Source organism: Pleurodeles waltl, chromosome 7, assembly GCF_031143425.1.
Source record: "Pleurodeles waltl isolate 20211129_DDA chromosome 7, aPleWal1.hap1.20221129, whole genome shotgun sequence".
Lineage (NCBI taxonomy): Eukaryota > Metazoa > Chordata > Amphibia > Caudata > Salamandridae > Pleurodeles > Pleurodeles waltl.
Window position 1 is genome coordinate 534,112,778 of NC_090446.1, and position 24,938 is coordinate 534,137,715.

Sequence of the window (24,938 nt, forward strand, 5' to 3'; positions counted from 1 at the left end):
TCGATTTGGTTCCCCCTCAATTTCGACATGTTTTTGTCTCTTCCCTGTCACAAGCACTTGGCCCACCTACACAAATGAGGTCTCATTTTTACTGGGAGACTGAGGGGGGAATGTGGGTGGTATGACATTTCTCCCAGTGCAGTGATTCCACACAGAGATGTGGGAAAAGTGTTTTTTTAGCTAAATTTGAGGTTTGCTGACGATTCCGGGTAAGAAAACATTGGGGAATCCATGCAAGTCACACCTCCCTGGACTCCCTCAGGTGTCTATTTTTTTTTTTTTTTTTTAGAAATGACTGAGTTTGGTAGGTTTCCCTAGATGGCTGCCGAGCCCAGGTCAAAAAACACTGGTGCCCCCGCCCGCAAAAACAGGTAGTTTTGTATTTGACAATTTTGATGTGTCCAGATTGTGTTTTGGGGCATTTCCTTTCCCGAGCAGTAGGCCTACCCACAAAAGTGAGGTACCATTTTTATCGGGAGACTTGGAGGAATGCTGGGTGGAAGTACATTTGTGGCTCCTCTCAGATTCCAGAACTTTCTGTCACCGAAATAGGAGGAAAAAGTGTTTTTTTGGCCACATTTTGAGGTTTGCAAAGGATTCTGGGAAACAGAACCTAGTCAGAGCCCCACAAGTCACCCCATCTTGGATTCCCCTAGGTGTCTAGCTTTCAAAACTGTGCAGGTTTGCTAGGTTCTCCTAGGTGCCGGCTGAGCTAGAGGTCAAAATCTACAGCTAGGCACTTTACAAAGAACATGTCAGATTTCAATGTAAAACTGTGATGTGTCCATTTTGTGTTTCCTGTCATAAGCATTAGGCCTACCCACACAAGTGAGGTACCATTTTTATCGGGAGACTTGGGGGAACAAAGAATAACAAAACAAGTGTTATTGCCCCTTGTCTTTCTCTGCATGTTTTCCTTCCAAATGTAAGACAGTGTGTAAAAAAGACGTCTATTTGAGAAATGCCCTGTAATTCACATGCTAGTATGGGCACCCCTTGAATTCAGAGATGTGCAAATAACCACTGCTTCTCAACACCTTATCTTGTAGCTATTTGGAAATACAAAGGTTTTCTTGATAGCAATTTTTCACTTTTTATATTGCAGCAAATGAATTGCTGTATACCCGGAATAGAATGAAAACCAATTGCAAGGTGCAGCTCATCTATTGGCTCTGAGTACCTAGGGTTCTTGGCCCTATTTATCCCCACAACCAGAATAGTCCAGCTGACGTAACAGTATTGCTTTAAAAAAATCTGACATCGCAGGAAAAAGTTACAGAGTAAAACGTGGAGAAAAATGGCTGGTTTTTTCACCTCAATTTCAATATCCTTTTATTTCCGCTGTTATTTTCTGTAGGAAACACTTGTTGAATCTACACAAACGACCACTTGCTGAATTCAGAATTTTGTCTACTTTTCAGAAAAGCTTTCTGGGGTCCAGCATTGGTTTCTCACCCATTTCTATCATTAACTGGAAGGAGGCTGAAAGCACAAAAAAATAGTAAAAATGGGGGATGTCCCAGTAAAATGTCAAAATTGTGTTGAAAAATTGGGTTTTCTAATTCAAGTCTGCCTGTTCCTGAAAGCTGGGAAGATGGTGATTTTACCACCGCAAACCATTTGTTGATGCCATTTTCAGGGAAAAACCACAAGCCTTCTTCTGCAGCCCTTTTTTCCCCAATTTTTTTTTTTTTTTTTTTAAAGGAAATTTTAGCTTAATTTTGGCAAATTTCTTGGTCTCCTTCAGGGGAACCCAAAGTCTGGGTACCTCTAGAATCCCTAGGATGTTGGAAAAAAGGACGCAAATTTGGCATGGGTAGCTTATATGGAGAAAACGTTATGAGGGCCTAAGCACAAACTGACCCAAATAGCCAAAAAAAGGCTCGGCACAGGAGGGGAAAAGGCCTGGCAGCGAAGGGGTTAAGCATTTCACAGCACAAACCTGGATGATACGTAATTGACACGACTAGAAATAAATCTGACACACATTTATAAGAATAGAGCTTATTTTAATATAAATTTAGACGGCAAAATGAACAGTTTAGGTTAGGAGATATTACTTTTATAAACAATAGAAAATCACTACAAAAGTGGCATTTAAACTTTGCATTGAAGTCAATGGGAAATTGTCATAATGTCATATGCTGCAAAAAAGCACTGAAAGGATGAGTTGCATTTCGCCCTTGGGAGGGTTAAGCTAGTGCAATCCCTGGGCCCAGATTAGGACAATCAAAGCAGCTTTACCTGGCCTGTGGAGTCTGGGTGCAGAGTTGTCCTGGCTGTCCGTGCTGCTGAACGGTACTTGCATTGAAGGCAATGGCAAGGATGCTACTGGTAACAAACGACCACTTGGGGGGGGGGGGGGTCGAGCTGCAGGGAACCCTTGCAGTGTTAAGCCTGGGGCTAGGCTACAACAGTCAATTCACTTCTGCCAGGTCAGTGGGGTCCAGGTGCAGAGGTGTCCATAATGCTGAACAGGACTGCTGCTGCTAATTTTACCATACACACAATGTGCTGCAGCAAAGGGGAGAGGCCTTTAACTTTGTGGAAGGCCGGACTAGGACTCTGACAATGCACTTCACCAACTGGATCCAGTTGATCCCTCAGCGAGCCTGATGGTGGGCGATTCACTGGTTCCAGAGGTCCTTTTTACATTCAGTTTGCAGGAACAGGTGCTACCAGTCCAAGGAAGGTAGAGCATACTTTTGGCTTCCACTAGGGTACATCTGGTTGCGAGTGATGAGTTCAGCCAAGGGCAAAGGTAGATCACACAGTTCTCAGTCTGTTGCTTCTGGGTCAGAGTTTCACACTTTTGCTTTGGAGCAGGGGGCAGCGTCTGGTTGATGGTGATGCAGAGCTTCTCTGTGTCCTTCTTCGAAGTAATTCTATGAAATCTGAGGTTATGGTATCAGTGGTGACCCTTAAATCCTGGATTTAGGGGAGTTAGGGGTGTGGAAACTAGTGGCCAATGGACAGCTAGCTCCTGCAGCTAATTCGCCCTGAGGCACTGACACCCGTGGGACAGGTCACCTTTTCCTACACAGAACCCTTTATTTTGCCACTCCTAAAATGGCAGAAATGTAAATTTAGTGCACAACTAGAGTTGTGGTTAGCCTGCTGGGGGTGTGCACAGTCCTGCATACCTTATATTTCGCCTGTCCATGAGCAAATATGCCTAGGGCATGGGAAGGACTGTTTCCCTGCTGGGAGACAGTGCATATGGCTAACAGGGTCGAGGCAGCCTTTGAAGCTCACCACCCTGATGATGCTATTCACTAGCCCGGTTGAGGGGCAGAAAGTGTAACCTCTAGTCTGCTTCAGCCCTTTGTCCTGACCTCTAGGAGCACCCAGGCTGCCTGACAGGTGGTCTGAACTCCATCTTGGCAGCAGTAAGTGCTGGAAAAAGCGCAGGCTGCTCGGCCAGAGAACAAATGAGGGTGGCAAACAAGTGGGCAACCATTAGCGCCCCACAGGGTAATGCCAGCTATTCCTCAACATGAGATTCATGTTGGGGAGAGAAGGCATGTTTGACACAAAACTCGACATACTTAGGCGGTACCATAATGATGCTAGCAACCCTGGTCAACTGGGGCTTAAGTCCCATTTTAATCTAATGACCGGCCTGCACTTATAGTGTACTTTAACGGAAAGTATGCTATAGGGGCAGATAAGCTTGTGCCTATATGGCCGTACCCTAAATATATGGCACCCTGCCTCCTGGGTTGCAGAGGGCTTCCTTAGGGGTGCCTGACATACATGTAAGGCAGTGCATGGTACTGTGCCACTCATAGTGAGGGCACAATCAAACTCTAGCAGTTTGCACCGCACTGGCAGTGTGCAATGGCAGGCCTGTCACCAGTAGTTTACCTGGGCCTTCCAAGGTGGTAGAACCTTGTGCTCGAGCCCCGATCACCCCTTTATCACTTATTCCCTATGTACCATTTACTAGGGGCTTACAGAGTGTTCAAGTTTTGCCAATCAGGAATTCACCATGTCAACATAACAATTTAGCAAGAGAATACAAACTGGGGTCTGGTTAGCAGGTCTCAGTGCACTATCAGAGTCGAAAAGCCAGCATCTAGGGGTTCAAATAGGGCAAAAAGTCGGGGGTATCTGCAAAACAGGCAGATGTAACATCAAACAGCTGATGGAATATCTACCTGTTATGCCCTAAATAAGGTCGACAACCTTTGAGTCCTGCTAAGGGTAGAACTAGAAATAGGGAAATAATCAATTCAGCATCTTCAAAATTTAAACAGTGTAACCAGTTTGGCCACACATTGAAAACCCAAGTCAGAAATCAAGTTAAAGGGTTTTATTACAAGTTAACAGTCAGGTTAATGTTAACTTGTAATAAAAACAAACTGTAAAGATACAGAATGACAATCAGACAACCATAATGCCTGAAGAACTCTAAGTGTGCTAATATAAGGCAAAGTGATAGTTCAGATACAGCTACATAAAATAAAAATAAACTCTGATGCTCTTAAAAACGCTGGTGAAATCTATTACATACTAGTGCAATTTAAAGTCATTTAACTACAGAAGCTAGGGGCAATCTGAAATCTCCTACAGAAACCTAAAGAATGCACTTGTCCCAAACATAAAGGACACAAGGGCACAGAGTAAAAAGTAAATGAAGGACAAACAATGTGGAAAAATGTCATTAGGGGCAGGAGGAATATAACTAAAGAAGGCAGAAATGGAGAAAACAGGGAAGGTGTCAGCCTATCAGAAGCTCAGTCAGTAGCCTTCTTGGGAATCCAATGTTCGCCTAAGCCACACTCAGCAAGCATGGGGAAAGGGAAGATAGAGGTCTGTACCTCTCAAAGTCCAAGGAAATCTCTGGTCTCCTCAGTTAGGGAAAGTCCTAGTTAAAACAACAGTTGATTTGGTTCCATCTCCCCTGAACAGGACAATTCCAGCTCCATCTTCTCACATCTCACAGGCAGCTTGCAACATCTTCAATCTTTCCCACGGCTGTCATGAGAAGGTAAACATCCTTAGTCTCCTGTATAACTACTGCAACAAGTGTACATGGGATTCTCTCAAAGTATCTGTGTACCTCTTCAAGTTCTTTTCTCGGGCTCACTATGAGTAAGACAATACCATCTCTATTTCCAAACTAACATTTCTCTGCACAAATACCTCAAAGAAATTACACGTTAGAAGAAAATGGAAAACAGTTTCTCACATTCAGGAAAAATATGATTCAGCCCTTGTTCAGCTATCGAAAACCAATGTGTTTATGGCATATTTCATTCATATTATGACTTAACTGTGCATGTTAAAGTTTTCAGAACAAAATGTTAATTATACTTTGTCAATTTAAACTCCATGTAACAGTAAAATGCAAAACAAGACAAATTGATAAAACATGTAAATGAAAATGACGGATGTTAGAAATGGGATCTTTGGTTGACAGTCAGATTAGCCCCTGTTCAAGCAAGGGCCCTCACTCTAGTCAGGGTAAAAGAGAATCACCCTCAGCTAGCCCCTGCTTACCCTCCTTGGTAGAACAGTAGGCTTAACTTCAGGGTGCTAGGTGTAAAGTATGTGTACCAACACACACAGTAACTTAATGAAAACGCTACAAAATGACAACACCAGTTTAGAAAAATAGGAAATGTTTATCTAAACAAAAGACCCAAACAACAAAAATCCACAATACACAAGTCAAGTCATCAATAAAAATGCAAAAAGAGTCTTTAAGTAGTTTTAAACACACACTAACTCTGTCAAAAATAACCCCGCATGGGCGAGTGCGCCTCAAATAGGGCTTGCGATGCGTTGATTCCACTCATGAGTGGGACCTTGCATAGTTCTGCCTTTTGCCACATAGGGGCGCGTCGTTTCTTCTGTCCCCAGGAGAGTGATGCATCGATCCGGTCAGCACTCTCGGGTCCGGGCAGGCCTTTGCGTTGTTTTTCCATACCCAGCAGTACTTGAGTCAGAAATCCAGGCGCACGATGATCCAAAAACCCTGCAACGCGGGTTGTGATCTCCCAGCCTCCGTCAGCGATGCTGCGCGTCGCTTCTCCTGCGCGTCGCTTCTCCTGCTCCGTGCGTCGATTCTTCTGTTGTCTTTCCTGCGAGCATCTATTCTCAGCTGTGGAGCCGGCAGCGCATTGTTTCTTCAGCTGCAGATTGGAGTTGCGTTGATCTTTTCCCCGCACGGCACTCTGTGCCTAGATTTCCTTGCCTTTAGGCTTCCAGCTTCTCCTTTCAGGGTCCCAGGAACTGGATGGACACCACAGGGCAGAGTAGGAGTCTCTAAAGAGACTCCAGGTGCTGGCAGAGAGAAGTCTTTGCTGTCTCTGAGACTTCAAACAACAGGAGGCAAGTTCTAAATCAAGCCCTTGGAGATTTCTTCTCAAGATAGAAGGCACACAAAGTCCAGTCTTTGCCCTCCTACTCTGGCAGAAGCAGCAACTGCAGGATAGCTCCACAAAGCACAGTCACAGGTAGGGCAGCTCTTCTTCCTCAGCTCTTCTCCAGGCAGAGGTTCCTCTTGTTTCCAGAAGGGTTTTATAAAGTCTGTGGTTTTGGGTGCCCTTCTTATACCCAATTTCTACTTTGAAGTAGGCCTACTTCAAAGTAAAGTATCTTTTGAATGTGAAATCCTGATTTGCCCGGGCCAGGCCCCAGATACTCACCAGGGGTTTGGAGACTGCACTGTGTGAGGACAGGCACAGCCCTTTTAGGTGTGAGTGACCACTCCTCCCTCCCTCCTAGTACAGATAGCTCATCAGGCTATGCAGGCTACACCTCAGCTCCCTTTGTGTCACTGTCTAGTGTGAGGTGCAACCAGCCCAACTGTCAAAATGACCCAGACAGGGAATCCACAAACAAGCAGAGTCACAGAAATGGTATAAGCAAGAAAATGCTCACTTTCTAAAGTGGCATTTTCAAACACACAATCTGAAAATCAACTTTACTAAAAGATGTATTTTTAAATTGTGAGCTCAGAGACCCCAAACTCCACATGCCCATCCGCTCCCAAAGGGAATCTACACTTTAATCAGTTTTAAAGGTAACCCCCATGTTAACCTATGAGAGGGACAGGCCTTGCAACAGTGAAGAACTAATTTAGCAATATTTTACTGTCAGGACATATGAAACTCATTACTATATGTCCTACCTTAACCATACACTGCACCCTGCCCTAGGGGCTACCCAGGACCTACCTTAGGGGTGTCTGACATATAAGAAAAGGGAAGGTTTAGGCCTGGAAAGTGGGTACACTTGCCAAGTCGAATTTACAGTTAAAACTGCACACACAGACACTGCAGTGGCAAGTCTGAGACATGATTACAGAGCTACTTATGTGGGTCGCACAACCAGTGCTGCAGGCCCACTAGTAGCATTTGATTTGGGGGCCCTGGAACCTCTAGTGCACTTTACTAAGGACTTACTAGTAAATCAAATATGCCAATTATGCATAAGCCAATTACATACACATTTTGTAAAGGAGCACTTGCACTTTAGTATTGGCAATGGTAAAGTGCCCAGATTAACAAAAGCAGTACACATCAACAACCTGGGGAACAGAGGCAAAAAGTTAAGGGAGACCACGCCAAGGATGAAAAGTCTAACAATGAAGAACTACATTTCCTCAATGTTAATCAATAACTTTTAGTATAAAAAGGTATGAAATCTATTATCGTTTCAAGGTAAATCAATTCTAAGCAACATTTTGATTAATTGGGTTCATCATCATCATCAGCTTTATTCGATCAATTGACCATAAAAGCAACATAAAAACAAAGCTAGTAAATAGTACATGAATAAATAGTCATTGATTTTTAAAATATATCATCCACACATCCATAAATTAGTTTAAAATCGTTAAAACAATAATAAGCTTAAATTACACATAAGACTCTGAGACTTATCTATAGGAGAAATGGAACCTTAGGTTGCTTTTTGGAGATGACATTGCATGCGCCAAGCTGTAGCTAAATACTTGCTTACTGAAAGAATTACATCGGCTGAATTATGACTTTTTAGGACCTGTTAAGCCAATGAACAGTTCTTAAATCCCATGGCCCTGCAAGTTTTGCGGATCCATTTTGATCGCGGAATCGCATAGGCTGGACAGAAGAACATAAAATGTTCAATGGTTTCGAAAATACTGCCACAAGCTGGGCATATATCGGGAAGACTGATCGGCCCCCACCTATGAGTCAATGACATCAGGGGCAAAGAGCCAAAACTAAACCTTGCATATAGACTTTTACCCTGCGAGTCCGGTATAATGTCCGGATAAGATTCAAACTTTGGGGACCATTTAAGATCAATAAAAGAATTAGTTAGGCGACCATGGGATTTACAGGTTATATTATTGTCCCTATCATAAGACCAATAAGTTAGCTTTAAAACGTTTTTATGCAGTCTCTCTAATTTGTGGGGATTTTCCCAATAATCACCCAGACCCAACAACCGAAACCAATGGGCCACATGACGAATCCAGGGAAGAGTATTAGCATTTTTACATTTTAATAGGTCAAGTAATGAGGTCTTATATATATATATATAATTCAGGGGTAATCCATAACCTGATCCAATAAAGGAGGGGGTCTTAAAATAGCTAGATCTGCTACTTGGCTTAGCCCCAAGTCTAAAAATAATTGAAGCAGGGGTGTGGTGCGTGGGCATGCTATTAAAGCCCTTGCAAAATGGTTTTCTCCCACTGAGATCTTATTACAGTTAGAGGAACCCCATACTTCCGCTCTGTACAAGGCTGCACCTTGTCCCTTAGCTATGTAGATATTTATTGCTGGGGAAACTACTTTTGTAGAGGAACTTTGATAAAATGGGCAGTATGGATGAAGCTCTGTGTTGTAGCAACCCTGCACTTTTTATAATCTGCTCTTCCCATGATAGTTTACTAGTTAGCCTGACTCCCAAGTAGTCTATAGAGCTAACTTTCTTAAAAGGGACTCCGTCGATGTGAATGGAACATTTTTTGCTAGGTCCTTTGGAAAACACCATCAGTTTGGTTTTATTAATGTTAACCTCCAACCCATGCTCACTACAAAATAGATTGAACCGGTCAACAAGGATTTGCAGCCCCATTGGTGTCTTAGAGATGAGGAGCGAATCGTCAGCGAAAAACAGGATGGGGATTTGTTGTGTATTCAGGGAGGGAGCATCATTCTGGCATGTGGACACAGCCTTCACTACTTCATTGATAAATAGAGTGAATAGTAGGGGGGCTAGCACACACCCTTGGCGAACTCCCCTTCTGATTGGAATCTGTTCTGTCAGTTCGCGTTGTTCACCCCACCTCACTTGGGCATAAGTATTATCATATAATCGTTTTAACAAGTGTAGTAGGTCCTCTGGGACTCCCAATCTACCCAACACTTCCCACAATTTGGCTCTTGGGACCAGATCAAAAGCGGATCGCAGGTCTATAAAGACTACATATAGGCACTGCTTGGCAATAAGAACATATTTCCAATACAATATGGCCAGTCGAAAGACCTGGTCTACCGTGCTAGTTTTAGCGCGGAACCCTGCCTGTGGTTGGGAAAGAATTTGGTGCTCCTCAACCCAACTGGTTAACCTCTGCAAAATTTGTTTAGCGAAAATCTTTTGTAAATTGTCTATAAGGCTAATTGGCCTGTAATTGGCTGGAAGGTTAGCATTTCCTTTTTTATAGATGGGTATAATTTCTGCCCCCTTCCATGTACCTGGGATTTGTCCCCCTGCAGCTATGTTATTTGAAATGGCATTAATGTACCAGGACCAGATGTTTGGTTCCGATCTATAAAGATCTCCAGGGAGTTTGTCCGGTTCAGGTGCTTTGCCAAGTTTCAGACTATTTATAGCCTCAAGGGTTTCTTCTACTTTGAAGATAAGATGACCCTTGGGGACACACTGGGCCCCCACTTGGAGGGCCGTGCTGGGGTTCAAATCCAACAGCATTGGTGGGGAGTGGACTACGTTAGTGTCCATGAAGCCCTCTGGTAGGGCATAAAAGGTGGAGCCCTTTAAATCTTGAACAGCACTCCCGCCTCGCGGGACGCGAGTTAACCTGCACCTGGGGGGCCAAGGAGGAGGCGGCATCGAAGTAAGGTGCAGGAGCCCTTTAAATCTTGAACAGAGCTCCCGCCTCGCGGGCGTGCCCATCCTGTGCCCGTCGGAGACCGGCTGGGCTGGGCCCCCCCTCTTTCATCAGCATTGCATCAATAGTAGGCCTCTCTTACAAGTTTGCCTGCTGTTATCTGGAGGCTATTACCTAGAGGGCTGTATTTAAACAAGTATTCAGCCGACTAGTGGGACGCGGCTACTCTCCGGAAGAGGCTTGGCAGGCAGGGCCAGATACTCCAGTGTCAGGACATTCAACACACAAGTAAGGGAGTCATCCTTCTTTCTTTACTTTGTATCTTGTATTTATTGATCTCACAAGCATTTTTCTATCATGGGGAAAAGGAAGGCTGTAGATTTACCAGCGCAAACCAAGGGAACAAAAATAGCGTAAAACCGCCCAAGTAGACCTTTGAATTTGGGTCCACCCAATAGGTCAAACCCACTGGATGAAATGGACCTTCTAGTCAAAGAAGTTGAGTCTATGCTAGGTACACAAACAACTATAGGGGTAAATAATCCAAAGAAAAGCCCTCCCAAGGATAGGAAAATCTCGGAGATATTTAAAAAGAAGGGGACAAGGAATTCTGTTGATGCCACAACAGAGGTCGATGGGAATGGGGGCCCGCATAATTGTAGGGGCTCCACCTCAAAACCCACTTACAACATAGTGAGTCCTCCAGTATCCCAGGGGGGTCTCCCACATGTACCACTCATACCGACTCTCCTTCCGCTGACCCCGGTGATTAAGGTGGTTCCAAGCTTATTCTGCACTAATCGCTTTGAACCATTGTTAGTATCAGAGGATTTGCCCACGAGTGTGCCCAAGCCCAAGCCAGTTGTTGGAATATCTGATCCTAGTGTTATCCCATTGATCTTCCAGTCCGAGCTGGAACGCAACGAATCTGCAGCTAGTAGAGACAACCTGGCTACAGTTCTTCAGAGAGTCGATGAAGTTAAGGGATTGGTTTGAGTATTAATAGATCTTATGAAGAGCAACCCTGTGCACCAGTATGGAAATAACTGTGCTTGCGAAGGGATTTGCAAGGTTTGTGGGGACGCCAGGGGGAAAGAAGCATTTTCTTCTTTTGCCCCAATAAAGGGGACTGAGTCAAGGGATAATTCTTGTCTCCCCACTAGAGGGGGGACAATTTCACAAGGGAGGGAAAATTACCGCTGTGATACCAATAAAGATAACTCGAGGCCTAAAAGGAGGGTTGAAAATGCACCCAGACACAGAGATCACCAAGGGAACCAGGAGAGCAATTCAACTAGTGACAGAGCCAGAGGTAGGATTAGCAGATCTGACCTCCCAGAAACTGTCCAAGAGGACAGTTCTACACAATATTCTAACAGGCCATATAAAATTCCCTATAACAACAATATTCCCTCCCGTAACAATATCGAGAGTGTAGTTATTAAATAACGGGACTTGCTCACAAGTCATGGAACAAATAAAATCTATTTGACCAATGTTCCGAAATTATCGATAAGGTCAGCTGAGAACCAAGCCTCTTTGATTAACAAAGTTATACACTGGATACGCTCTCGACGAAGTTGTCTTTCTGTTATTTGCTCCGATATAATATTGGCTGAGAGAAGCAGTATTCCAAGGACCAACTTTGATATAATCACTATCCATTTTGAAGATAAGACCATGGTGACTCAATTAATGGATTTCGATTCTCGCACCCATCTGAATAGTGCAACAACCAGGGGGGGAATAAGACTTATGTTATACCCACATAATTCTGGATTAGTCATGGGTCCGGATGGACTAGATGGTTTAATTAATTCCCGTGGAGGTGTTGTACGAAAGGTAGCTACCGATCTTGGGTTGTTGCCTGATCCGGTATGACTGACTACTGATTAATTGAGTTATACCACGTGGTTTTCATCTCCTATACTACAGTGGACACACATCATGAGTGTTAGGTGCAACACTTTACATGCAATGCTACATTAGTTCATACAGTAAACTTGATAATATGGTCGCATATAGGTCACGACTGTAACATCAAAGAAGATAGAAACCTACGTTATTCCACAGCCTTATCCTTTCTTCATGCGATTGCTTACAAGCCTATGTCAATTGTACCCAACAGGTGAGTGACTGTTAAAAGCAATAGTATTATCTTTTACCCAGCTCAATGATTCCATTTATTGAATAGTCTTTTGAGTTTGCCAGCAGGTTTTGGTGAATGTGTTGAATTATTACTTAATGCCATGAGGGTGAAGTCTACAGTCTCAGCCTCAAATACATCTTGCTGCACCATGGGGTTTTTATCTGCATGTTGGTTGTAAAGCAGGTCTATGTCAATCATGCAATTCTTTATTTGGCTACGAGTGAGCCAAAAAAGTACCACTGAATAAGTATATTATAAACAAGTGTTGAAAATATATTAAAACAATAAAATGTGCTTTCCTGATTGAGCACATATACAAATGTCATTTCCACAACATTTTCTAATTTTCAGAGCTGCATGTATAGAACCGAATACACCATACGTATGCTTTCCAATTACAACTGTTGTATTAAAACCAATGCCTCTTTATAATGTGCAAAAAAACATGTGTGAAGTGATTTGTACTGTTATATTATCACATAAACAGGGGGTGAAGGGAGCAACATGGAATTCAGGTACATGAGAGAGGTAATGCAAACTGAAAGTGCAGTATGTTCAGCCTTAGGTGGGAAAGATAAAATCTGAACTGTGCATTACAAACAAACAATAAATAGGGTTCAATTCCTCTTGATAAAACCAAGGCAGTGTAATCCTGAACTACTGGGTTAGTCACTACCGTCTCTACTTGTTTTGCCTCATAATACTTGTAAAACCTGTTGTTCACTCTTATCTTGACTGACCCATCAATACATTATGGATGCTCCCCCAAAATGTCCCCACCACCAAGTCAACAAAAGTTAGTTTTACATACTTGAGCCAAGAAATGGCTCACATTGTCCAACGCTAAGCAATCCTTAGTAACTGCTTTGGAAAAGGATGTTTCCTCTTTAGACCACATTGAGACCCACAGCACAATTGGATAACTTTTCATAAACACACTAATACAAAGAGTACCACTCTCAATATGACAAATAAAATGTGTGCTATATTTCGGGACAGCCAGCAGCCACTGTATGAGCTTGTTTTCCACTTTTTGATGAGGTTCGTTATTAGTATGACCTCATGCCTGTAACAACCCACATAAGCCCATTTTTGCCTTGTTTATCTAGAATATGGGCTTAAATGTTTTCTCTCTAAATTTGTCAGCAAATCTATGAAGTGCCGCAGTTGACCTCAACAGTAGTTTTATCCTGATGGTTATACGGTGTCTCCAGTCTAAGGCCGAGGCAAACGGTAGACTTGTAGGAAGACAGGATTTTTGCAGTTCCCCCCTTACTTTTGGCCCTATTAGGATGAGTAGCTGCTGGTTTTTGGCTCGGAGAGTGCATGGATGCCTGTTAATTAGGCCCCAGTGCCAGTGCTCTCTCCCTAAATAGGATGACTGTGAATTGGTATCCCCAATTGGCAAGGAATTTAACCCCCTTTTATGTCCCTAGTATATGGCACCAGTGGTACCAAGGGTATGCGAGTTACTAATGTCATCAGGGCCTGAAGCACTATTTGTGCCACCCGGGTGACCCAAGTAAACCTATGACAGCAAGCCAGCCATAGCAGACTGCAGGAAGAGTGCAAACTGATCCAATTCAACTTTGCTTTCACCATGTGTGGAAAGGTCAAAGCACTGCTTTAAATATATGCCAGTTACCCCTACTGTAGGTCTCCTGAGCCCTGGAGGCAGAGTGCATTCATTTTAAACTGTGGACATGTAAGTGGAAGCTTATATGTCCCTATAGTGGCCTCTTCCATTAAAGGCTACTCTAAGTGGTTAGCAGGCCATAGGCTAACATGGCCTGGCACCTGGGCATCCCAAGGTCACCACCTCCATTATGGTCCAGCTGGAGTATGTCATGTTTGAGATCAAACAAATTGTGTCATTAAACCAGATTCAAATCTGAAGTCAGATTTAATGTGACATGCGCCCAGGTGGCTACCTTACAGGTTCCTGAGCAAGTCATTTGCCCTGGCTGACAGCTTGCAGCTGCTGCCACCAAGACTCCCTGCAAGAAAGTGTGAACACTCCCAGGAGTCAGAAACAATGGCCTGGCTGGGCTGGAGGTGTCACCTCCCTTCCTGGCTGGATGGCTAGTGAAGTGGCACATCAAAGCAGTGAGCTTGAAAGGCCACACTTCCTCTGGTATGCAAGTAGGCTGTGCCCCATAGGTGGGCAAAGCAGTCTGTCTGCCTCCAGGCACATTTGCACCCAGGCAGATGGGAAAATTAGGTAGTTAGGAGGTGTACTCCCCCTGAAGGCTAGCCACATCTCCAGGGTTGGCTACCCGGTCTGTACAGCTGAGGATGGGCTCTGCCATTTTGAAAAGTGGCAAAATAGAGTATTCTGGGTGGAAAAGGTGACACACACCCCCAGATGCGGCCACCTTAGGGGCTGATTAGCCACTAGGGCTAGTAGCCGATTGGCAACTTGCACCCATACCCCTAATGCCCATAAATCTAGCATTTAAGAGGCACTCCTGACACCAGAACCTCAGATCTTATTTGACTTGCACCCTAGGACAAAGAAGAGACCAGGATCTGCGACTTCAGGACCTGCACAAGGAAAAGGCACAACACTGCACCTGTGGCAACCACCCTGGCACTGCACAACTGCGACTTGTCCTAGACCAGAGACCAGTTCTAAACTTAAGAGGAACTTCTCTGAAGAAGCAAAGGCAGCTCCAGAACTCCCTAGGACTAGAGGTACTAGCCCCCTGCAGCCAGCAGGAACCAGCACGCTTGCAGAAACAAGGAAACACTGGCCATCTGGCCTGCCTAGGTGATCACTCAAAAGTAAATGGTCTAGTGCATTGTGGGAAATGTAGACCTGACCTCCAGCAAGTTTAAGGCTTTTACGGTTTTACCCCGAACTCCAGGACACTGAAGTAACCGCACACTGTGTTTGCTGCGCCAAGGCTTGTTGGTGACCAGCCAGACTATCACCACCTTTGTTTGACACTGGACCTCAAGGGAAACTTACATTACCTACAACCACACCCCTCAATGTCTCTGTTGTCAATGTTTTGCATCAGTTTTCCCTCTAGCACCGTCTAAGAGGTAACACCAGCACCCGCTGCTCCAAGGACAAGCAGGAACGCTCTGCACCCAGGCCATATGATCCAGGTAAAGCTGTACTGTCTGGTGAACTTTGGTCCAGGGACCCACACCAGCTTAACCTCATGTAGTTCTGCCGACCTGCAAGTGACCGAATGTCATAGGTTTGTTTTTCTAGTGACTGCAGCTCCTGTTTTCACCACCAAGAACAGCCAAGCCAACACTGCACCAGGGCCTTATGAGCCAGCTAAAATGGCACTGACTGCTGAACCATGGTCCTGGGCCCCAGATCACCTTAACACCTCCGTGGTTTCCACTGGACTCAACCTGCAAGTGACTGATTGTTACTAGCTGTTTTCTCCATTGACCGCAATAGTAATGTTTGGCAGCTGTGTACAGTATATAAAATCTACTGTATTTTTATAAATTGGCGTTGGATTTCTTTTGAGTCATGTCAGTTACTTATAGCCCATGTTAGTACTCTGAAATGTTTAGCACATGTTCCTCTAATACAGCCTGACTGCTCTGTGCCACAATACTAGGACTGAGCTAGAGATTTATTTTTGTGAATCTAAAGAACCCAGTTTGGGGCATTGTGAGAGTATTGCATAGTGGGAAGTAACCAGCCTCACTGCATAAAACTCCACTTTCCTACCAGACCCAAATAGATAAAATGGGATACTCTCTCAAGCTTTATGTTATCAATCGAGTGAGAACTGACCTCGGTGCCCTTCGGCCCATAGGTCATAGCAGAAGATTTAGAGCAATTGATGTTCAAACCCACATTCTTCATAAAGAGGGTTTAAAAAAAAAAAAAAAAAAATATTGAAGTCCATGTGCCGTTCCTGATGATAACATGGCATTGTCTGCATAAAGTAATACGGAGACAAACCGTCTCCTCAGCTGTGGGCAATCTTTTCCACTAGTAATCAGGAATTTGTCGTAACAAATAATGTAGAGGGATTTTTTTTTTAAAGCACCAAAATGCACCACTTTCTTCCCCCTCTTGACAATCCTATATTCCCCGAACAAGCACCATAATTTACACTTGCATGTGTTTCCTTATGTGATCTTCTTGAAAAGGTGATTAAAGTTTTCTCCACCCACTGGGATTTCGTAAAAAAACCAAAAATCAACATTTAGACCTATTCAATGAGTCAAAAGCACAGGTTGAATAAAAAAAAAAAAAAAAAAAGAGAAGTGAATTGATTCCTTCCCAGCCTTGGTGTATTTCCCAGTTATCAAGAGGAGGTTGAGGCACTGTTCCACCATGTCCAAACATGGGCGAAATCCATAATGGACCTCAGAATGAGCCCCTCTCCTCTCCATCCAGCGTTCCAGCGAAATTGGGCATCAACATGCACGGAGGTTTCTATTTCCCTTTTCAAATATAGAAAATATGGTGGCTTCTGACCAGGTCGATGGGATCACTCCAGCCAGAATCACATTCGTCAACAACAGATCACAAAAATAAATATTACTTTTAAAGACGTCTACTAGAACACAATCCTGGCCGTGCTTTGCCTGATAAGCAGGTCAACAATGTGTGATACCTCCTCCTGGACCTGAATAGAGTGGTAAAACCGCACTACCACCCCACCTCAGCAAGAAGTTCAAAAAGTTCTGTACCATCAAGGACCTCGTCTGAACTGAATACTTTTGCAAAGTGTTCAAACTATCTCGTCAGCTGAAATTATAGTTTCTGGGAAGAACCAACGAATATTGTTGAAATAAAGTATGTCCACAGTCCATCAAAACACTCCTGCACCTTTAAATTTTCCAGCCGCTAGCAGGTCATCCCAGGCTTTTTACATAATTTCTGTTCTTTAGCGCCCGATTATAATTATGTCTGGAAAGCATCGTCCCTGGACTACAGTACATTTTTAAGGGCTCTTAGAAACCGGTTCATGAGCTCTAGAGCAGGTTTGGTGAAACCAGTGCAGCCCGGGTTTATGCAGACACTGACTTTTAGTCAGCTTGTGACTGATGCACTCACTAAGTGACTAAACGGTACATATAATTTCATTAGTATCGCCAACTGGGTGCGGCACAGCTCTTTAGGACTGTCATGGTCGGACAATGGAGCGGTCTGTAACCGATGGGGTCAATTTTCATACCCTTTGAACCAGAGTTCTTGATTTTTATAGTATTTAACCATCAGCCCATTCTTTTGTTTTTGTGTCCCTCCTACATGAATACAAATTGATAGTGGGTTATAATCACTAAGTCATTTAGAGGTAACATTATAGATAGACATCAGGGGACTAGAGGAAGCAGAGAATAAAATTAAAATCAATAGTACTACTACCCTTGCCCCTTTGAAGATCAACAGCGAGTGGTTGTCCATGTCCATCTGATCTTGGAATGTGAAAGATAAATTATATTTCATAATTAAATTCTTTAAAAAAATAAAAATAAAAAAAGCCATATAAATCATGTTTAAAATCCGCTTCCGCATCTACCAAGCTAGACTCTATTGCTAAGGCACTAGCAAGCTGTAACATTAAAATCTCTCACCCATAATGTTGGCAGGGGTGTGTGGATTTTTTTCAGTTGTTTATCTGGTCCCTTTAAATACCGAGGTATTAGAGTAATCACAGATAGAACGAAAAACATTAATAATGGAAATCCTCTTTACACCAAGGCTGTTGGCAGCAAATCAAGTCAGAATAATGTATGAATGAGAGCCTGTCTTGGTTTCCCAACTTTGCATGGCTCCAGCCATATCCCATGATAAAAATCAGATAAACCCCTTCTTTGCAACTTTGTCTGTGGAACTGTCTGCACCGTGTAGACAAATGTAATTTAATAGCAGAACATATCCAACCTGCCTGAAGTTGTCGAGACTTCCCGTTGTAGGGAAGTAAGTCAATCAAAATTCATTCAGATCTTGGAGAAAGGCATTTCTAGTGAGAATGTTAAATCATTCAATTATCTTCCTTAAATTGGGGACATTCACACTATTGTTTTACGAACTGTTGATTGGCTCATAAAACTAGACAAACGGCATGGCTAAAATATTTTCGACCACATTTCCCCTGGTTAGTAATACAAAAGCAATCTTTGATTAACATGTAATCTCCTGGGGCAGTGTTCATCATAGCCAACCCTCAGAATCCTTCTTACAGGGGCTGGCTTTAGCACTGGTGGTGCCCTGTGCGATGGTCTTTTTCGGCATCCTCAACCATAACCTCCTTCTCCACTAATTCCTTCACTACCACTCTCCAACAGTGCCCCTCATCTCTCCAGAACCCCCCTCTGACGAACATTTAGGGCCATATTTATACTTTTTGACGCACAACTGCGCCAACGCAGTTGTGCGTCAAAAATGTTAACGCCGGCTAACGCCATTCCAAAGCGCCATGCGGGTGCCGTATTTAATGAATGACGTTAGCCGCCATTAGCTGGTGCTGCGGAGTGGTGTGCGTAAAAAAAAATGACTCACACCAGGCAGCGCTGGAGTAGGGGAAAATGGAGTATGGGCGTCAAAAAATGGGGCAAGTCAGGCTGAGGCAAAATTCTTGCCTCAACCCGATTTGCGCCATTTTTTTTTTACGCCCAGATGCCATTGACATGACTCCTGTCTTAGCAAAGACAGGAGTCATGCCCCCTTGCCCAATGGCCATGCCCAGGGGACTCATGTCCCCTGGGCATGGTCATTGGGCATAGTGGCATGTAGGGGGGCACAAATCAGGCCCCCCTATGCCACAAAAAAATAACGGAAAAATATACTTACCTTAATGTCCCTGGGGTGGGTCCCTCCATCCTTGGGCGTCCTCCTGGGGTGGGCAAGGGTGGCAGAGGGTGTCCCTGGGGGCATGGGAGGGCACCTCTGGGCTCCATCCGAGCCCACAGGTCCCTTAACGCCTGCCCTGAGCAGGCGTTAAAAAATGACGCAAACGCGGCTGGTCGTAATTTTTTTGACCCGCCCACTTCCGTGCGTCATTTTTGCACGGGAGTTTAAATAAGGCGCACAGGCCTGGGAGTCATTTTTTAGACGGGAACGCCTACCTTGCATATAATTAACGCAAGGTAGGTGTCCACGCTAAAAAATGACGCAAACTCCAAGAACTTTGGCGCTAGACGCGTCTAACGCCAAAGTATAAATATGGAGTTAGCTTTGCGTCGGATTTGCGTAAAAAAAATGACGCAAATCCGGCGCAAACAGAGTATAACTATGCCCCTTAATTTTTTGTATAGTGCTACTCATACTTCACTCACACTCAGATCTGTAATCTACATGGTACACGTTCTTTGCAGCATGCGCAGTAACCCTCTGCGCTACTTTATGATGAGGCAAAACTGCCACTAGATAAAATGCAATCTCTCACCAGGAGGAAGATTAAGCACCAGAGTTATCTTGCCATTTTGATTGGTGCAGGAAAACTGCTGGAAGCTCGAAGTTGTGCCCAGAATTTGTTTTTAAGCACAGCGTTCCCCATCAAGTCAGCACCAGGTGCAGCTGACACCTCGCCCGCCCTAAAGTCGGCCCTGTTTCTTACCAGGATTATCTGATTTCAGAGAACTTTAGGCCAACCCGAGTTCCTTTTAAGCCAATATGCTGCCTTGTTGCTCAACTGCTGTTCTCCAGAAAGGGCCTGAGAGTTCTCCAAAACTGTAATGTAGGGAGTACATTCAAGGATAAGTGTAAGCAGGACAAGCCTGCCTCCTGGGATAGCAGAGCGCCAGACACAAAACATGCCTAAATCACTGCTACAGTGCCTCCTGATTGCGTGGAGCAGACCCCTGAACATGCTGCAATAGTTGGGCGCCTTCGGATCGATGGTAATTGGTCATGAGTGAATACATTAGTTCCATATGCTGCATGTTCTTGGTCTATAAGGGCACCCTTCTGTTTGCCTACTGGTGCCATTGTATTTACCGTGATAGAGAAGTTCAGAGTCCTGTTTTCCAAGACTTTTAGTTTGTCCAGTAATTGAGTAAGTGAATCCGTCAGCAAGGTCTCTAGTTTGAAGAATGTTTTTATTAAAAAAAAGATAAAATAATTGTTACATTTTGTTTCAACTTTTTTACATCACCTTTCCTGTGAGTGTTTGTTCTGGGGACATCTTATTCTTGCCCACTCACTTTGTGAGATCTTATGTTTGTTCTTTGTCGCAAGGGATTTTAGGATGGCAGTGGAAGAGACGGCTTCCTCAATGGCCAATTGTGACTCGTTTGAGACATACGGATTAGCCATAGACGCTGGCTGAGCCACTCTCCTGTCTCAAACATCTGACATGGCAACACATTAGGGTGAACACTGCCTAAGCTGTGGAGGGTCTCTTTCATTCACCAGAATGTCTCTATTACATAAGTCATCAGTCAACTCCTGTTGAACAGAAGAGCTGCTCTTCATCTCTTCCAGTTTTGGAGGTTATGACACCCATGATAGCTGTAAGATAGGATGTGATGGAAGTCACAGGCACTACTCATTTTTCCCCTTTTTCAATCCAGGTGCCTTCCTCTTGCCTATTTGTAGAAATGTAGAGTTCCTTCCTACGTAGAATGGATCCAAGGGGAGAACCCCAGCTCAACCTCCTCTGGGCTATGATGGCCACAAAAGAGCCAGTATCCCACACTGCGGCAATTGAAACTGCGCTAAGTAGTGCTGATGAAGACAGACTGCCTCCACTCAGGGCAGCAGTGAAGCCTGGAACCTGTGGTACGTTCAGCAACTGCATTCCATTCTGTGAAAACTGATGCTGCGTTAAGTAGTGCTGATGGAGACAGCCTGCCTCCTCCCAGGGCTGCAGTGAAGCCTGGAACCTGTGGTCCCTCCAGCAAGCATGTCCTGCACTCTGGGAACTAAGGCTGTGCTAAGTAGAGCTGATGAAGACAGCTCGTCTGCGCCAATGGAGCAGTCCTCTGTTGCTCCTAGTTAGACCCCATATAACACTTTCCTGTTTGTTTAGCAATACTCCAAAAGGATTGGTCTCAGTTGCTTCTTGAGTGCGTTTCTGATAACTAGTGGACTTGATGAATCTCATACACCTCATCCAAAATGCTGCATGTATGTGATATTTCTACAGCCCAAACCTAGCCAAAAAGACAGCAAAGTGAACCATGTTGACAGTGAGTGGTAGGAGAGGTAGCTGGATTTCAGAAGGGTAATGCATTGTGACGTACTGTTCTATAACAAGGTGCATCTTCAACTCTTTCCTAAATAAAAGCAGTGTTGAGGTGGTCCTAATTAATACAGGGATGCTCTTTTAGATCCTGGGTGCATAAATTTAAAAGGCCTGCTGCTTTTTTTCCTATCACCAGAGATGGTGTACTGGTCGCAATGACTTACAACAATTAAATGATGCAGCTTGTTTTGAAATTGGAGCAGACCAACAAAGGGAGCCAATGGACTTCCATCAGGATGGGGTATTGTGATCATGTTTCTTTAGGCTTTGGATGGACGTGCTGCGGCATGTAGGATACCCTTAAGGTGTGCCAGTGTGGGGGCTGTGAGGCCATGGAGCAGGGCATAACCATCATTCAAATGCAAGAATAAAAAGGCTTCAACAAGAGTTCTGAAGCAATTTTCTGTAAGACACAAATGTGCCTTCTTTAAAAGAGAGAGATGGTACTAGGCAGGTGAAGTTTGGGTTTTGAAATCAAGTTTCATGCCAGTGAGCCAGGTTTGTAATGTTTCTGGTTCACTATTCAGAGCAAGAAGTAGGAATTCTGTCTTAGCTGTGTTGAGCTTCTGGGTAGATGTTGTAGATCCAGGTCTGGATGATGTGCAGGCAGTGTCTAAGGCGTTGAAGCAGAGGACACTCAAGCAGAGTTGTGTATGATCAGCGTATTGGTCAATCTTTATGTCGTTATCTGTGAGAAAAACACCAAGCAACTCCATGTAGAGGATGAAGAGGACAGAGGATGGTATGGAATCCTGTTGGGCTCTGGAGGTGAGGGGGCACCCAGTAACTCAAAGTAAAGCGGAGAGCTTCTTGGTCTCGCTAGGGAGTTGATGCTATAAAATCAATAATACAAGTGGGCCACCCACAGAGTATGTTTGCCCTTGCAAGGGGTAGGAAAGTGCTATATAAACACCACTATGATATACGTACATCTATGTGTGGTTTGGGAATGTAAAGCAGTGATCAGTTTTGACAACACACAAAACACTGTTCAGAAATAATGCATAATGTTAGAAATATAATTGATTGCATATTATAAAATAATGAACACAAATACATTCTTTACTTGCCATGCAGTTAAGAAATTAAGAAAGGTCATGTTCGTAAGAATCTCTAAACTCTTTAAAGTTGTAATTTGCATTTGTAACTCTAGATTTTATCCTACATTATGGTTGAAGCAATTAAGTAGTAAGTAAAATTGCAGCATTCTAAAATAATGTTTATGGTCATGTTTTATCATGACTCTAAAATGGCTTTCTTATTGAATAATCTTTTCCCAGCTTTAAACACATTCCTTGCCAGAGTAACTCATTTTATAAGTCCATTAAAAAAAACAAAGGCCATAGATGGCCATCAGGTACACAAGCCGAACCCTTTCCAACAATTTTTCCCCAAATAGATGTGCGCCTCTGGGATACCTCCAGTGGCGCAACAAAGGCCCATGCAGCCCTCGTGCTGCAGGGGGCCCGAGCTCCAGAAGGCCCCCTCAGCTCAGTACGCAAGCCTAAGACCCCGTGACTGAGTTCAGAGGTGGGAACCTCTATGTACCTTGCAGCCCCCCCTCAAGTATCGTTACTCCACTGGATATCTCATGCACAATCTTGGTCTTTCTTGTAATGAGGAAATATGGAATCGGAAATGGTGACTGGTAAAGATATTAGAGATGGAAACAGAACAAAATAGGTTGCAGAGAAATATCAAGGTGGGGAAATAAGCAGCAGAAGGAACAGTGTCAATAAGGACAGAACGTTGCTTGAAATGGGGAGTACGAATCCACTGGTGGTGGGTGTAATCATGAAGCCAAAGAGATTTTTTTGATTGTAGAATTATTAAAAAGTTGTTCTCTAGTAAATGAAGGATTCAAAAAGAAACTGCAAAATTCTGCAAGCTAAATGAAACTTAAGGACATGAAATATTAACCCATCAATATTTGGCAACATGGGATGCATCTCATCCCCAGACTCAGAAAAGTAAGGTCAATGCAGAGGTGGATGCATGTGTCTGGGAGAAAAATACTGAATGAGGAGAGGGTTATTTCTCCTTGCTGGAGACTTACCAGGAGAAAAAATAAGCTTTACATTGTTTTAAAATTAAAATGATTCAGAAAATTTAGGAATATTTTGCTCAGTTTTTGTCCACGTAGAGGTAGGCTCGCTGGTGGACCAGATAGCTCCAATTGAGGGTGGACCAGTAGGTCAGTAAGAAGAAATGGAGTGATGATGTCCAACAAATGACTTGTAGACCCAGATAGAATAAAAGGAAGAGAGCACGATAATCTGGCCAAAGGTGTGGAAAGGGAAGGAACCATTAGAGTCAACTGGCGAAGGTTGATTTGCGCAGAGATAATGAAACGACCTAACTATTGTCATGCTTTTGAGAACCTGCACTACCTTTGAGGAAAACAAACTGAGCATGTTAGCTGGATTTATGTCCGGTTTTCAAGGCTGGTCAGACCATTTCACACGGTCTTCTGAGTAGTTGCCGACTCTTATACTCACGTATCCTGGACAGGCAGCAAAGCATCTCCCAGGCCACTGCTCGCAGGACTCTTGTGGAGAATTCAGAAAATGTAGGAACTTTGTCTTACATCCACATTACTTACTGGCCGTAGTAGCAATGTGCCGCCGACACCACCCATCTGTTTGTGATTAGAGTCCCCCCGCAGACATGCTTTCCGTTCACCTGCACACTGGCCTGCCATGGCCACTCCCCCTTCGCTGCATCCTGTCCTCCCACAATACGGTTGGAAACCACTGGGGTGCCACAAACTACAAAAAAACAAAACAGATTGTTAACAGAGGGCAGGGTTCGGCATAAAATTCCTGCATGGATTTATGAGATCAGTCTATTTTTGTGAAGTAAGACGCGCGTTTTGAACATAACTGAACTTACTATGCTCCCTAACCTTAAAATCCTTGAACTGATTGGAAGTCACTGGATGAGAGAAGCAATGTTTAATGGAAGTAGCAATCATAAATATCTGCAAGAGTCATTATTGGGTGCTGCAGTGCAGCAAATAGGCACAATGGCACTTGATGCCAATAGGCTGTAATATTCAGCAATAGGCCTGTAGGTTAAAAAAAAAAAAAAAAAAAAAAAAAATCACCAAAATGTCTATCAATATTTAATGAGTAAAGCAGTAACAGTTGTAACAGCAACTATGGGGTGCAAAAATCAACAATGGAAGAAACACTGACTTGAGCAGGCAGCAGTGTTAAAGGAGCACAGAAGCCAAACAGGTGCAACAGACAGTAATGTACAAAACCATCTATGTATTGTCAATTAAATCACACAATATTTTTTCAAAACAAGAAAATTTAATGCATTAAAATCAAAGGAGCCAATATTTCACAATTGTATTGGAAGAAACAATCTGCGTACAAGGATTCAGTCCTATTAAAACAGACTCCTAAATGGACCCCGCATTATTAGCTCCCAAAAGGTGCAGGGAAGCAATCATGAAAATCAGGTGACATTTGAGCATTTTCATAACTTATGGCAAAGCACAAAGCCTCTAATTGTGGTATTCTCTTTTAATAGC

At 43.6% G+C, this 24,938-nt stretch overlaps 1 protein-coding gene across 1 annotated transcript in view; it reads right to left on the reverse strand.

The window, feature by feature from the left end:
* Nucleotides 1-24,938, reverse strand: part of LOC138304305 (serine protease 27-like) — a 190,548-nt gene that overhangs the window by 54,552 nt on the left and 111,058 nt on the right. Inside the window, exon 3 of the mRNA XM_069244257.1 lies at nt 24,000-24,165. Coding sequence (XP_069100358.1) covers nt 24,000-24,165 — 166 coding nt within the window. The remainder of the gene's footprint in view (nt 1-23,999; nt 24,166-24,938) is intronic.